Source organism: Channa argus, chromosome 20 (genome assembly GCF_033026475.1).
Source record: "Channa argus isolate prfri chromosome 20, Channa argus male v1.0, whole genome shotgun sequence".
Classification (NCBI taxonomy): Eukaryota; Metazoa; Chordata; class Actinopteri; order Anabantiformes; family Channidae; genus Channa; species Channa argus.
The window spans coordinates 5,637,191-5,652,516 of record NC_090216.1 but is presented as its reverse complement, the minus strand read 5'-3'; the positions used below and the strand labels follow the sequence as shown (position 1 = coordinate 5,652,516).

General features: G+C 40.4%; 1 protein-coding gene across 3 annotated transcripts in view; it reads left to right on the top strand.

Annotated features, from left to right (window-relative positions):
* The first annotated feature begins 1,107 nt into the window (after window positions 1–1,107).
* The window catches only part of LOC137106058 (glutamate receptor ionotropic, NMDA 2C-like), a 45,632-nt gene continuing 31,413 nt past the window's right edge, over window positions 1,108–15,326 (top strand). For 2 of the 3 annotated variants that reach the window (XM_067489068.1, XM_067489066.1), the window contains exons 1-3: window positions 1,108–2,386; window positions 8,646–9,018; window positions 10,121–10,219. In XM_067489068.1, the coding sequence (XP_067345169.1) occupies window positions 8,662–9,018; window positions 10,121–10,219 (456 nt within the window). In that variant the 5' untranslated portion in view covers window positions 1,108–2,386; window positions 8,646–8,661. Of the gene's footprint in view, window positions 2,387–2,918; window positions 3,022–8,645; window positions 9,019–10,120; window positions 10,220–15,326 lie in introns of all 3 variants that reach the window. The other variant, XM_067489067.1, reaches the window with a different exon arrangement.

Below are 15,326 nucleotides of genomic sequence, written 5' to 3'. Positions count from 1 at the left end.
TATAAATGGAGAATAGAATGGGTCCTAAGACCGAGCCCTGCAGCACTGCATTAGAAACTCCGTGGAAGGAGGAGGTAGAACCAGCCATTTGAACACACTGTGTTCTTTTTGAAGGAGCTAAAATGTTTGAGCGCACCTTGACCTTCTAACCATTCAGAGAACTTAAAGAGAACAGTAATAGTAATAGTTATGAATTATTCTGTGGCATGTAAAGATGGAGACTCCTTTTAAAGGAGGTCACTGTATGTGCACACCTCCGCTAATTGACAGTTTAGTGCACATACATTTTTACACTGACTTGTTTATGGAACAAAATCCGATGTGCTGAATTATTTGTCCTATAAGCTTATTATATTTCCAATGAGCTGAGGTTGCATTAATTTGTTCAAGCTGCAAGACATGAAGAGACCATTTTTAAGTGGCAATAAACTGATGACACATATTGAGTGCATGATGTAGTAACTCTAGAGCAAGGTTTAGTAATCTGTGCAAAAGATTTAGTTTTTTCCCCCACGTCTCCATAGAGATGCCGGAGAAAAAATATTCTGTCGGCTAAATGACCACATGATAAAAACTTTCTTTTACAATATGTCATTTCTGAGCCAAAGCAGAGGAAACCTTGATGACTCGATGAGAGATTATTTTCTCCAGAGCTAAAAAAAAACCTTATGCAACAGTTGCTGAAGGATAAGTACCAGGGCTTGTTATACATTAATGGATTTTTATGTTAATTGAATAAGTATTTCAGAACTTTGTGACATTTATCTGTTTGCTTAAGGTTTACAACTTTCAATTTTACAGTTTTCCATCTAGGTAAATGTGGCATATTTTGGCTTATCAATGTTTCCTCTCATAAACTGGTGAGGTGAGTATTATTAACTGGATTTATTCTGGACCTGCTGATTGTAAAGGAAAAAAGAAGTCAGATATAGGGAATGAAACAGCAAGGCAATGTGGTTAGGTGATTTAGGGGAAATAAGGCAGAATACATGACAGGATGAAGGTGAATATTACAGAGAAAATAGGAGCAAAAGTGTGCTGGGAGAGGAGGAGGGGTTGAGCGAGAGGGAGGAGAGGAAGGGAGGGAGGCTAAATCCTCACACCATTATTATCAGGACTCACATGCAGCCCCTCCTGTGATGGAGTGAGAGCAGATAGAGAGAGATAAAGAAAAAAGATGGAGTTAAAGAGGAAGTGGAAAGCAGGATTACTGGTGTGACAGAGCGGCTCTGCTATGGTGAGGGACAGAGAGAAACTCTGGTGGAAAAAAAAATCAGTGCAACAGGATGAGGACCTGCTAGTGCACAGCCGGCTCGACCCCGCAGACCTACCATCTGTCCCATCATTCTCTCCGTGTTCCCGACGCTCCCAGCATCCACCGACATCTGGATCACCTAGCATACATATGGGAAAGGGGGCGAGGAGGGGCCAAAAAAAAAAACCCAAATCCTATCTTCCGCTCATCTTTTTTGATCACACAGGACCCGAGGAGGCGCATCATCACTGGGGGGATCCCTTGCTGCGGAGTACCATCACCACAGGGGCTGAAAACCGGACCAAAAAGAGGGAAAACTTTTTCTCCAAACATGCAGACGTGAACAGGACCCTACTACATCTGCCTGTGAGATTTTTATAACTTCCCATGGATTTGTTGTATGCTTTGCCTCCGAGCAGGGAGAGGGAAAAGGAGACAGAGGAGACAGAAATGGGGAGGAAGGAGGAGATGGCGGGGAAACGTCACCGTCGCTGCCGCTGAAGTGCTACCTGTGTTTGTGCTCCTGCACCGAAGAGGCATTTTGTCACTCTTCCCCCCCCACTCTTTCACTCCTCTCCTCATCTGACCAGAGGGAAGCCGGAGGGATACAGACAGTGGGCTGAACGCAGTGGGTTTATGCCGGCTGCTCGTCTAAGGGCACCTCTCGTTTGTCTGTCGCCCTCCTTTCCCCCCACTTTTCCTCTCCCATCTTGATGTCCTGTCCTCACCTTCATGACCACTTGCAAATGTCTTCTCCGTGACACTCGCAAAAAAAAACAAAAGAGAGAAAGAGAGAAGTGAGAGAAGGGTGAGGAAAGTGAGGAAAGATTTTGAGAGATCACATACGCTTGCTGTCACGTTGTGAAGTCCTCCAGGGGAGTGTGCAGACATCCAAAGCTGCCAAACACACATGCACACACACACACACTGATAAGTCACACACAAACACTCGCTCTCACACAGAGACTTGGTCTAAATACATACTCCTACAGGTGCTGAGAGGGGAGAGAGGGCGGTGAAATCCACGTGAAGAGGGAAGAAACAGAAATAGAGGGGAAGACATTTGGAGGGAAGCAGCCGGGGAACGATGGAGCAGCAGGAGTTCAAGTTGGATGACAGCAGAAAGTGCAGGTAGGTCTGTCCCTCATGTTCAGTATATACACACTACCTCATAATCTGATTGACTGTGGGGAGCTCATAGTTTATCTGTAAGTGGGAGAGACAGATATGGAGCAATATGTAGACCCAGAACGGATGGTTAACACAATGAGAAGCTGAGGGGGGAATGTGAGTGTAGCAGTCATACTTTCAGTTTTCATAAATGAAGAGTTTCCTCGAGAGAAAGCTCCCATCTGCTGCTGACAGAAACAGAACAGCCAGTTGTTACTATAACAGGAACTACAGTAAGAGGACATATTAGCGTCTTTTATTACTGTGTGGTTTGTCAGTTAACTGCATGTTTGGAGCGTGAGTTGTGTGTGTTTGTGTGTGTGTGTGTGTGTGTGTGCGTGCACATTCCCTCAATACATGCATGCATGCATCCTCAGTATGACTCATTTACTTATGGATTATGGATTTTAGAGTAGCAGCGATTTACTGGCGTATCATTTATCCGGTGATGCTCAATCATTTGACCCAAGTTTCATTTCTGTTTTTCCATTAGTCATAGAAGCCTTTTGCTCCAGTTGACAGTTTAGCAGTGCACATCAAAGATACATAGACCAGTGGTTCTCAGCCTGGTTCAGAAGATCAAGGAGATGCTAAAAGTAAGAACAAGAATTAATTAAATAAATTATCTATTTATTTTATATTGTGACTTACTGGATATAGATGTAGTTTTTGCATCATGTTGCAACATCCTGTACATTGCTACAGTTTCTTCTGGCAGCTCCACAGTTCATAGCAACAGATCAACCCCCGACCTGAAGGTTGAGGGGTCTCACAATGATTATCAGATGTGCACAAAGTAAAACTTTTTGTGTCATTCTCTGTTTAAAGTGCTGGAAATGTGAGGCTTGTAGGATAGAATGAAAACTTCTCTAGTTTATGTACATCAGGATGCACAGTTTGTTTTAGCATCGTTTACGGTAGTGGTTGCAAGATAAATGTAAGCTATCATAGATAGCATAGAATAATACATATATTTTTATGATATTTATGATGTTTAGTTACACAGAGCAGAGATTTAATGGGTGATCAAAGATTTTTCTGAAAACAGTTTCATTTATCTTATGTGACTATTATCCTTTCAAGCTTTAAATAATCCTACAGATGACACAAACTGAAAAAACAAGCTGTTTGTAACACACATCCACCTGTGACAAGGGTGCAGACATTGATTCTCTGTGTCTAAAGCAAAACACTGATGCACACAGTCTGTAACATTATATGTGTGTGAATGTACAAACAAGCGCAATCTTGCATTAATTTGTGCACGTTTCTCTAATTATGTCCGTGAAGCAGTTAAGCAGGTGAGGTAGATTTGGTGTCACTGAGAATTTGATTACTTTATGTTTGAGTGGCAGGGGGCCAAGCCGATCTTGAAATGCCCCCTCGGTGTCAACATCACTCATCTTGGCTGCTATGTCTGGCCTGCAACGATTTCCTGTAAGGCTGTCAAATCCTTCTGTGTAAGAGCAGGATCCCAAAGAGAGATTGGGTTGCAATGTTAGCAGTTAAAACTCTAATTACGATAAATTTATGTGGCAGACGTTATGTGATATGTTTTATAATAAGCTCAGGGGTTAAGTTTAATATGTATGTGGAAGGTTTATTAGCACTCAGTGTGTGTGTGTGTGTGTGTGTGTGTGTGTGTGTGTGTGTGTGTGTGTGTGTGTGTGTGTGAGCACAAACTTGTGAGAGCTGCATGTGCAACACTCAGAAATCAACTTATCTCCATAAGGAGAGTTGGAGGGATGGAGGGATGAAAATAAGGAAAGATGGGCAGAGCAGCTGAGCTCATTGACGTTGACAGAGTGGCTGCTCCTAGCTCAGGCTCTACGGTGTGTTTACTGTCATATTACTCTTAATGTAAAGGACTGAGCGGTGACCTCAGGTGATAGAAGTGCTTAATCGACTGGAGAGTCATTAAATCAAAAGTGATTAAAATCCTGACCTTTGTTCCTGACACGAATGGAAGTTTTAAACAATTTATTGCATGTTTGTGTGTCACGCCCACAGAGCCCACCCATTTCATTACTAAAAAGGCCGTATTGTAAGACTGTTGAACATATAAGTTCAATATCAGAACAATGTTACAACATAAAGTTGGTGTTATTTGTTCTTGTTAACTAACCCAACAACACAAAATGAGCAATGCTCTTGTCTGAATACTTGGCCTTGGTCTTTTTGGCCGCTTGGAGTCAGTGGACACAAGGTTTCAATCGGACACTGATATGTTATCAGCGTTGCAAGACAAAAATGTTGGCAAACAGTTAATTATTTGCACATCCAGCAGCTACAGAGTAATGTTAGGTCTAACATCTGGCCAAGACATCTGGCTCGTTAGCTGCCAAATGCTAACTACAGTCGCCAGCCTGTAGCTGACTTTGTCTGCTGGCCATGTGTTAAAATAAAATAAAAATGTGTTTATCAGAGTGTTGTAGGTAAAATCAGCTACGGCTGTAAGCAAATGCTGAGGATGAAGCAAAAATATGACGGTAAAACATTTTCGCGAGCTGCGAGGAAACGTCTGCATTAGAAATAATTCTTTCATATATTGGCCTTTTTAAAAACAAAAACAAAAGTTACACAACAGGCTGCAGGTGATACAAAGTAAAATCCAGGATGGTGGAACTTTCTGGTTAATACAGAATAGTAGTGACTGCCGACCTTTTGCTCAGTTATTTACTGTATGTATATCCCTATCAATATTGCTATAACATAACAAAAAATGTGACATTTCTTTAAGTTGGCTACACGTACTCACGCACTGTATCACTTTTCCCTGTTACTTTATCATTTCATTCAACAAGTAGGTATTTTGCTTTTTACTCGACTACTGTTACAATGCCCTGCAGGTAGTTAATGAAAGAGGGCCGTCTAGTTAAGGCACGATAATTAATGCAAGCAAATCTGTTTAAAGGTGCGGAGAAAAAGACAAGCTTCAAGACAGAAATGTTGACAATTCTCCAGTGATGTTGTTTATCCCATTGTATCATTTCCTAGCTAACTAGCCAAATGGCCAACTATCTTTTTTTTTTGTGTGCGTGTTCATTATTCAATAAATAAACTTATGTTGAGAGTTTCGAATATTAACCATCAACCAATGTGAGGAATCTATCAGGTAGAGAACTGAAAAGCTGTGTACCTAACAGTACAGTGTAGAATGAGTTAGAATGTGTGTGTACTGTGTGTTTAATTAATGCTGACACAGGTAAATTTCTACCTAATTCCCAGTGAGAACATTTATTTCACATGACAGAGCTGCACTCTATCTGGAAATCTCCATAATAATAAAAAAAAAAAAAAAAACCTGAGCATGCTCCACTGCACACTCTCTCGCTCAATCTTCCACTGCGAATATAATCTTGGAAAATAGGTGCACTGACATGTGACTCTTTGATAAAAAATTGCATTGAATGTTTTAATGTTTATTTCTGTGGCTGCCAATAACACATGAACGATTTGTCCTTCTTTACTTAATTTTTAAAATGATAACAACATAATCAGGTGACTGTTGTGTGTTCGGTGTGTGTAATGGGAAATCTGATGCAAGTTTGTAGCGTCAAAAAACATCATAATCAACATAAACACCTTTTATCACAAACCAAAGTCTAATTAGCAACTTAATTCATATCTAACTAACAATCTTAACATCAACTTTTAGATTCATTATATTTAAAACCCCCAACAATATCAAGCACTCATTGTCTACAATGTTATGACTCTCAAAATGTAAAATTATTTATGATTATGTGTGCAGCCATAACATTTGGCTCAGGGCTATAATCTTAGAAATCTATCTGTTTGTTTTACTTCAGATATAAATAGGAGTTGATATCTATAGTATAAGTCATTTGTTTTATTCCACATATCGATTAAAATACAAACAAATTGTCTGGCACTAACAGTCAGTTCCTTTTAGACGTCTGCTGTGTGGGGGTTTGTTTTTTTAATCTCCACCTAGCACAAGTGGGTGGTGGGTTAATGGCTGTTTTGAGCTAACAACTAGATATTATAACTCGCTGGAGCTAAATAAAGGGATTTTAATGAGTCAGAACATGCAATTCTAGGATATACATGGTAAACACTGTTAGACACCCAGCAGCAGATATTTAACGTCTGCATAAACTGCCGTGAGGATCTGTCTAAATCCTGCAATTATTTAAGCTTTAAAGGTGTAGCCTGAGATATCTTTGCTTTCCAGTAAACCTCCTTAACATGTTTATGAAGTTAATACATCTCAAATTGCCAAATGTTTAAAATGACACTCTACGCAGATGACACTGCCCAAAACATTTCTAATAAATAAATCGGTTATACAAAAGGGTACCTTTGTATCTTAAACATTTTCTTAAATTATGCAAACAAATGCAATCCACATACCGCAAAAAAACAAAACGAAATTGATATATGAAATAATCTGTAAAAACAAACTAAAGCAAAAAAAACAACGACAAAAAAAACGGCGTCAGCTTCATGTCCACCCTTCTGTCTTTCATCTCGTATTGACTGAATCAACCACATCTAATAACTGGGATGGGTCCCAGCCCAGGTTCAGCCCAGGAGCTAAAATCCTTATAAAGATGAATGTATCAGGAGCATGGGGTACATTTACCTGGTGCTGCTTAGAAATGAGCTTTCAATCAACGCTGGGAGGTTAATTATCAGCCCGTCTTTGATGGCCACAGATGAGACTGACACTTCATCTGAAATGCCTTATTAAATATGTGTGTATATTTGTAGGTCTTCATCAAAGGTTCAAAGTTATTGGTTCAGTAAAAAAAATGTCTTGCTGTGAACTGTATGGTGAATACATAATACATAAATTAGGCTTTTATAATAGCAGTGAACCATTTTAGAATTGGGACTGGCTGAAGATTATTGATTGACACAGATTATTGCACTGTGTCCGCACCTAATGTTTAACAAGAAGTAATTAGAACCCAAACCCAAATCTTTTCCCAAACATAGAATTGTGTTTTTTGCCTAAACCTCACCAAATATTAAACACAGTGGAAAGATTTTAATTTCAGTAATGAGCATAGAAGCTAAGTCAGAAAATGTTTACTATATGAGTTAAACTTGAGAGCATAAAAAAGTTTATTTTTGACTGGATTTTAAAATTAGTATTCAACATATTAAACTGTTAAAAAGTATAAATCAAACAAACAAACAAAACAAAAATATAGATTTTTTGATTTTTTAAAAATATTATTATATTTGGATATATTTGATATATATGTATATATAGGATTATATATTGGATATATAAAGTGCTCTAAAGTGATATAAAGTCAAGAAAAAATATAATTCATTTAAGTATTATTCTCAATGGGTGATTTTGCATTAATGATGCAACTTAAAACAGTTTTTTTTTCTACCAGTTTGTATGAACACAGATTTACTTACTTCAAGTATTTAGCATTGATGACATCACATGGCGGATGCATATTCAAAGCTAAACTGAACTGCGTTAAACCCGCAATGGATTGTCATTAAAACATCTTTGATACAAAAAAACTAAGAAACTAAAAAAAAATCACCTTACTGTCCAGTAAAAACTGATCCTCAGTGATTCAGTAATTGAATAGTTGTCCTTTGGGTGTTGACGACATGTTGGCATGTAATTGAATTACATTCCACATTTGTACCTACCATATGTTGGTTATAAATTATACATACAGGCGGACAGATTTCACTCCTAGTATTATCGTGGCTGGGCGAATGACATCACACCACGTGGAGAGACGCCGGCTGAAGTAATGTAATGTAATGTAATGTAATCCAAGTGATGAGGGTCCAGGATCTGTGTGCTGGTTTTGGCATCCTGTTTGCTCTGAGTGTGTGTGTGTATGCTGAATCAGAGATGTGTAGAGATGGAGGTGATTACAGTCATGACACTGGGGGTTGGATTATGGAGGATTACATGTACGCACACTTGCACACACAAACACACACACACACACACACTAAGAAACACACATGTACACACCAGGTTCCTCATGACACAAAACTCTAAATGCAGGGCTAATACTGTCATACAAAAGGGTCAGAGAGAGAGAGAGAGAGGGAGAGAGAGAGTAATAAGGGACAGATATGTGCTGAAGGATTATGGGGCATTATGTCAAAAACATCATAAAAGTAAAGCAGCTTGTATATTTGACCATTGCTCTCTTTCCTTTCATTCTCCTTTCCTGTCTTGCCCTCTCTGACGTCTCTTTTCCAGGCAATAGGCTGCCAACATGGCCATTCCCAGGGGACATCCTCCTTCCGCTCCTTGGCCTCCTCTCTTCTTCCTCCTCCTCTTTCTCCTTCTCCTCATCTCCTCCCCGCTGCCCCTGGAGGGCCGGCCGCTGCTCCTCCACTCGTCCATCAACGTAGCGGTTGTGTTCAGCGGCTCCAGCTACCAGAATGAGGTCAGAGGCCGTCTTAGCGGGGAAAACTTTGTCGACCTGCCAGTAGTGGTCAGCCCTGTGACCGTGCTGGTCAACGACACCAACCCCCGCGATCTGCTGACACGCCTCTGTGACACCATGTCAATGGAGAAGCTCCACGGTGTGGTGTTTGAGGATGATGTGGGATCCGAGGCTGACACTCAGGTAAAAAAAAAATGACTTATGCATATTTGTTTTTCTTTAAAAGTGCCCTCTCTGGAGTCACCCACATCCACGTTCCCTCAAGTTGCACAAGTCAAGATTTATACATAAAAGCAAACATCCAAACACCTGTTCTGTCAGCTTAAATAACAAGGAAGAAGAACTAATTTGGTGTGTGTTTTTGTTGTGTGTGTATGTATGTGTGTGTTGGGGGGGTTAACAACAAATCATACACAAAAATTTAAACAGCAACCTTAACAACTATCCGACTAGGGAAAGAAGTGCTTAACTTTTTTAAAAATTGCAAAGAACAACAACAAAAAAAGATGACTTGTCTGTGTTTTTAAGTTATTTAAATTTCTGAATTTCCTGCTCGGGGATTGAGTGTTGTTGAAGCTTTTCCCACTGTGTCATCACACCAGGGACATGTGAGGAGAAACCCCTAAAAAGACCTACTGCTAACATCCAGTTCAATTCTAGATTGTTCCCCTTCGTGTCCATCGACACATTGCTAGACCATAACACCAGCTCTTGGGTAGAAAAAGCATCTTACCTTTACTACAATTTAAATGTAATTATGAAATAATTGAAAAACAAAGTACTTTACGGAGTTATATTGTGGTACACAAAAGATTGCTTTGACCGAAAAGTCCAACATCAAGGTCTTTTCAGTTGTTGTTTCAGAGTATTATATTGCATCTTTCTCAGAATACGTCAGAACTGATAATGTTCAGAATTTCAGGACACTTTACAGTTGCAGTGTTAATTTTTCTTGTAAACAAACACATTTTCTGTTAACTTATAATATTAGTTGCTAAAATTAATGTGTTTATTTTTGAGGCCCAACAAAAACACATTGAAGCCCAGATTGTTTACATCCATTTTTACTTGCCAGCATTTTCCTTGACTTTTTGGTTTGATTCATGCTACAGTTCCATCATGGCAACAAGTCAAGCTTCCAGATTTAGTCTAAAGTTTAGCTTGTGTGCTGCATAATTCTACAACCCAATAGAAATATCACGCTTTAATATAACCGTTTATCCGATGAATATGCTGTATTTAACTTTCTGTGTGTAAACATCGAAGCTGTCTGCTTTGGTTTCAGGTGGCAGAGGTGGCACAGATCCTGGACTTCCTCTCCACTCAGACAGCTCTGCCAATTGTTGGCATCAGTGGCGGCTCTGCAGTTGTCATACCATACAAGGTACTGTCAAAATGTAATTTCAGTATTGGCCCATCACCACCCTGCAGCTTCAGCCAGTCTAGGACAGTCTGCCTTTTTGCTTTGCCACCGTTATTACAAATGCCTCTTACTCACAGGGGCTGAAAAAACATCAGTCTCATAGTGAGCAAATAAAAAAGCAATTAAAAATACATTCAAGAATTAAGATGATCAGCAACTTGTAATGTAAACCCTGTCAGCTTCAACTCCTCACAGCCTCCTGTCTTAACCAAAACACTTTCTCACGCGCGTCATTCAACTTAAGTAGGTCAGATCAGTGAAACCTGCTTTGGCAAGCAACTCGCTGCATACAAATATTTTGATATGAGTAAAACAGACAAGTGAATTATCAGCAAAGACTGCAGCCATCGACCCTCGTCAGCTCCTTTAATCCTTAACTGGGAAAAGTCTGAGCTGTGGTAAAGGAAACTTTGTGAGGGGAGAAAAAATGCTACAGGCGATCTGTGCCTCAATCAATCATTCCAGTGCACTTGAAAAGCAGCAGGTTTTTCCTGCAATGATCTAGCATGAATGTATCTCATTGATGAACGGAGATGGAGAGTGGTGAGCTGAGATTGATGATACTAGATGGATTCTTAATCTATACTCCAATTTGTAGTTGCAAAATTGTCTCTCTATGCTTTCTGCTCATATTCCCTTCCTTCTGTTAATTGCTTAACTGTCATCCTCAACACCTTGTATTTATGGAACCAACTCTCACACATGGAAGCGCACGAGCAAATGAACACCTTCACACACAAGAGCACGCACACACACACACAGCTAAGTGGGTGTATTCCTACACCTTTTTTGCTTGCATATGGAAATAGTGTGTTGCACTGTGGCTGTGAGTGGTGGGTTTCACCTCCACGTGACGTTTTGTAAACAGCGTGTTGTCTTCACCAGCTTCCTGTTAAGCAAATGGTATCTGCAGATGTCACATCATTGATGTGTATTAAACAGGAGGAGCTGTAGTTGCAGGAGGGTGAGTGATTTGTTGTATTTTGATGGCAGAGTGAGTGAGTAAGGGGCAGAGAGAGGAGAGGGATGCTTTGATGAAGCTTGGCTGACAGGTGCCTGAAGGCAGTGTTTTACTGTCTCACAGATGATTCTCCCCTCTTTCACAAGTGAACTAGTCTTTTTTGTTCCCCTACTTCTTTCTTTTCCATTCCTTTTCTGTTTGCTGTCTTTCTCCACGCTGCTTCTCACTTTCAGTCCTTCCAAATTTTATTTTAGTCTCCGTTTTTGACAATTTTTCTCACCTTTACCATTTGATGTATTTCATCCCAGGTTTTTGGCCCTGTTGTGCTCTGGCTGTATCCATTAAGTGAGAGGCCTTTGTTCGTTTCTGCTCCCCTGCAGCTCCCGGACCCCATTAAACTGTTAATTACACCCTTCAGGAGACTGAAGCCCCCCACAGACCAAAACATTCAATCTTCTTTTCTGTTTTTCTGTTTTGCTGCCTTCCTTGCATAATCTCCCCCTTCCCTGTATTGCGGCTGCTTCACCTTTAGGAAATGTTCATATTTACCCTAGATGTGCTTTTGTTACACAGCTCCGGCAGTTCTCCTGCTGTGCAAAGTATCTCTGAACTGCCAAAATATTTGGGGCAAAGTTTGTCAGTTCTCGGCAACCAATTGTTTGTAATTTGTACAGCCCATCACAAATTGTTCAGTCTGGATTATTTAACCTCTCTGCTTGACAGCGGCAAAAGACAAACGCACAGATGGGATGTTATCTATGGCAGCGAGCCACGGTTTGTCTGACTAGTGACAGTTCTCCATATAATGCGAAGAGTAAAGCACTCTCCTCTGAGGTCTGCCTGTCGGAGGCTTCATTCAGTCCTGCTCACACACTCTTTCTCTCTTATATAGTTCTTTGTTGTCAGTAAGAAGAAAAAAAAGCTTGTCAGAGGTGTCTGGCACAATGGGACAGGTGGATTGGATGGAGAAAGACATATGTGTGAGTGCATGATTCTCTTATGGGATAAAAGAGCTCAATAGTGCTTGATTATCAATAGCTTGATGATGATGAATATCTTTGATGGCGGGTTTAAAAAGAAGCAGCCTGCCTGGGCTGCCTATTAATGGTTCTCAGTGATCTCTCTGTGGCAAACAACAAGGAAGGAGGGAATGAGACAAAGATGAAAAGACTAAAGGGAGGAAAGGAAGTGTGTCTTTTGTGAGACGCCATATACATCAAGCGAAGGCGAAGAGGAGGAAATGATGAGTTGACAAAAGGCATAAAGACTGTTCAATAGGGCCTGTGAGGGAAAGAGGAAAAATATATACAGCGACGTGTGTCTCTGTAGAGTTGGAAATCAGACGATGAATGTTTTTTTGTCTCTCTCTGTGTGTGTGTAGGTGTGTGTGTGTGTGTGTGTGTGTGTGTGTGTGTTCTTGGCTGGCTGGCCGGGAGTCATTGCAGTGTGCAGGGTGATCATTAGAGGGTGCTGCAACCAGATGTTGAGTCATGGGAGTTGTAGAGCAAGAGACAACAGGAGGATAAGGGGAGGGGGGAAAGGGAGGGGGCACTGCTGCAGGTGGAGATAACAACAAGAAACTTTAACAGCAATAATCCAACTTTTAGTTTATTCCACTGTCTGATAAATGAGTCATTATGATATTGAGGATTATGCTAAAAGTTGGCAGCGATGTCTGTCTTGTGGAAAGTCATGTATCTGCACATTTGGCACCGATTATGTGATATGCGATTGGCAAAAACTAAAGGCATTAATCTACTGCTGTAACGCTCTTGCAGACAAGGTTTGCACTCACCCGCAAAAGCACTTGTGTGGTCTCAATTTGACAGTAATGTCCAGTTCGCCCCAAAGGTGCCGGATGGGGCCAAGGTCAGCGCTTGGTGCAGGCTGCCTAAGAGCTTCCAAAGTGGGAAAACAATGTCTTCCACAGGAGCATTGTTGAAGCACACAGTTGATGAAAAAATCAATGTGCACTCTGATGTAGCATTTGTGGGTGACAGCCCTAGACCAGGGGTGGGCAAACCATGCTCCTCGAGGGCGTGCTCCAACTATCCCACCCCTACCCACTGCTCCTCCAGCTTCTGATAGACTCCAAACGCCAAAACATCTAAAAAATATCCATTTTTCTTTTCTGCTGAAATACATCTTCAGCTGTGGCCTCGGTAGAGCTGCACTTTGTCCACCCGACTAGCACCCAAACCAAACCCTTTCAACTCCCGTTTTCTCTAATAAAAGCAGCGATTCATTTATCCAGAAATTAACTTGCATTGCAACATAATGCTGAACTCATTAAGACTTTGAAGTGTTGTCGCATAGGAACTTGATTTTTAGGAGACAGCATTGCTAACGTGCACCTCCCCATAAATGTAACTATGCGTAGTGGTGATGTGGACCACAACAACAACTTTCTGCCTCAAACTGTTTAAGATGTTGTTCCTACCATCTCCTCGCACATCTGTTCTCTTTTTTTCTGCTCAGTGATCCCAGAAATATATAACTGCTGTACCATCTGCTAGCTCCACTCTGGTGTCATCCATGCCATCACAATTGTTTGTTGAACACAAAAACGGGTCCGGAAACCCCACCACCGACTAGCAGTTTGGAGGAGTAATTGCAGCTTGGCACAGAAACACATGCTCTAAATGCTATGGCACAGAATCTGCATACATTCAACCAGGACTATAAACCAAGCTTTATTACAATAACAGAAAAATGAATCCAGCAGCAGTTACATTACATACAAAACCAGTGTTACTGTGTAGACCGAGTCTGAAATAGGGGGGGGGGGGGGGGGGGGGTAACTCCATCATTGAACCTGGGTGCTGTAGATAATTTTGAGCCAGTCTTACATACACTAATTTGTTTCCATTAACATTCACTATTAAACATGCAATTGAAAATAATAACGCTTAATTTCTGCCGGTTTCAGTAAAATAAATCGTGTCTTTAAATATTCAGTGGGCTACCACATTGTTAAGGTTGTTTATTTTCACAGAATTTGTTGGCAGGAACAAAAATGTGTCATACTACCCTGTTCAAAACGATTACTTGTGACTTCTTGTCAAAAGTAATATGCTGCACTACTGGTTATATTACTTGTCCGGAGGTTTTGGGTCTGAAAGACAGCAGAGAGTCAATAGTGGAAATAAGCAACATTGTGTCCATCACATATGCAGCCACAGGCTTAGTTTTTTGGAGCTTGTTGTCGCCTGCTGTCCATAATTAAAATACAGAAATAACATCTTTGTTGGGGTAAATCTCCACAAGCCCGAGTCTTGATAAATATTTCAAGAGGTTTGACGTTGTGCTTTGTACTTCACAGTGGAAAGAATATTTTCACTACCCCCTCACAATTTACGTATATGCTACAATAATGTTCGTATCAGCTTGGTGACAAAAGAAAAGTATTGGGAATATTTCCAGCCTGCCTACTGCTTCTAATGGTGACGTGCTCAAGCGCGACGACTACGAATAATAAACGACGCAACCCTGAAAATATAATACAATTTGCAAACGATAGTAACACGAATATTACATTTTAAAAGACACACAAAAAAGACAAACATCGTTGTTAGTTTTATTCTCATCCCCAAAACAATCTACAACATGGCAAAAGAAATTTAAACTTGAAACCTTTTTGGATCTTTAAAAAGATGTTTTTGGATCTTCCCTGTAGTAGTTTGGCATTTCTTAGAGGACATTTTCATCTCTGTGTTAATGTTTTGCGTCTGTCTAGAGTTATTTAGCATTTATTTTTGATTTATTACTATCTTGTTTTGGAGGTGTTGTTTTGCAGGTCATGACCACTCCCCTCTCACACTTTGGGCCCCAGTCCCTTGTAGACCCGTGCAATAGTCCATCCGTGTGTCTCACCGAAAAAACTAGCAGCTCATGAAATAAAATAACAAATACACCTTTTAGTGCTAGTTCTACAGAGGTTAACTGTCTGAAGGGAAGAAAACTAAATGAACTCTGTAAATGCTGCAGGGAGAGAGAACACGTTCAGCTTTCTGCACAATTGTGAATTATTACAAGTGGAGAAGATCATTCACACTGGCAACAGTTTACTTTATGGTGCTGAGAAAATTTACCTAATTCGTACTCATT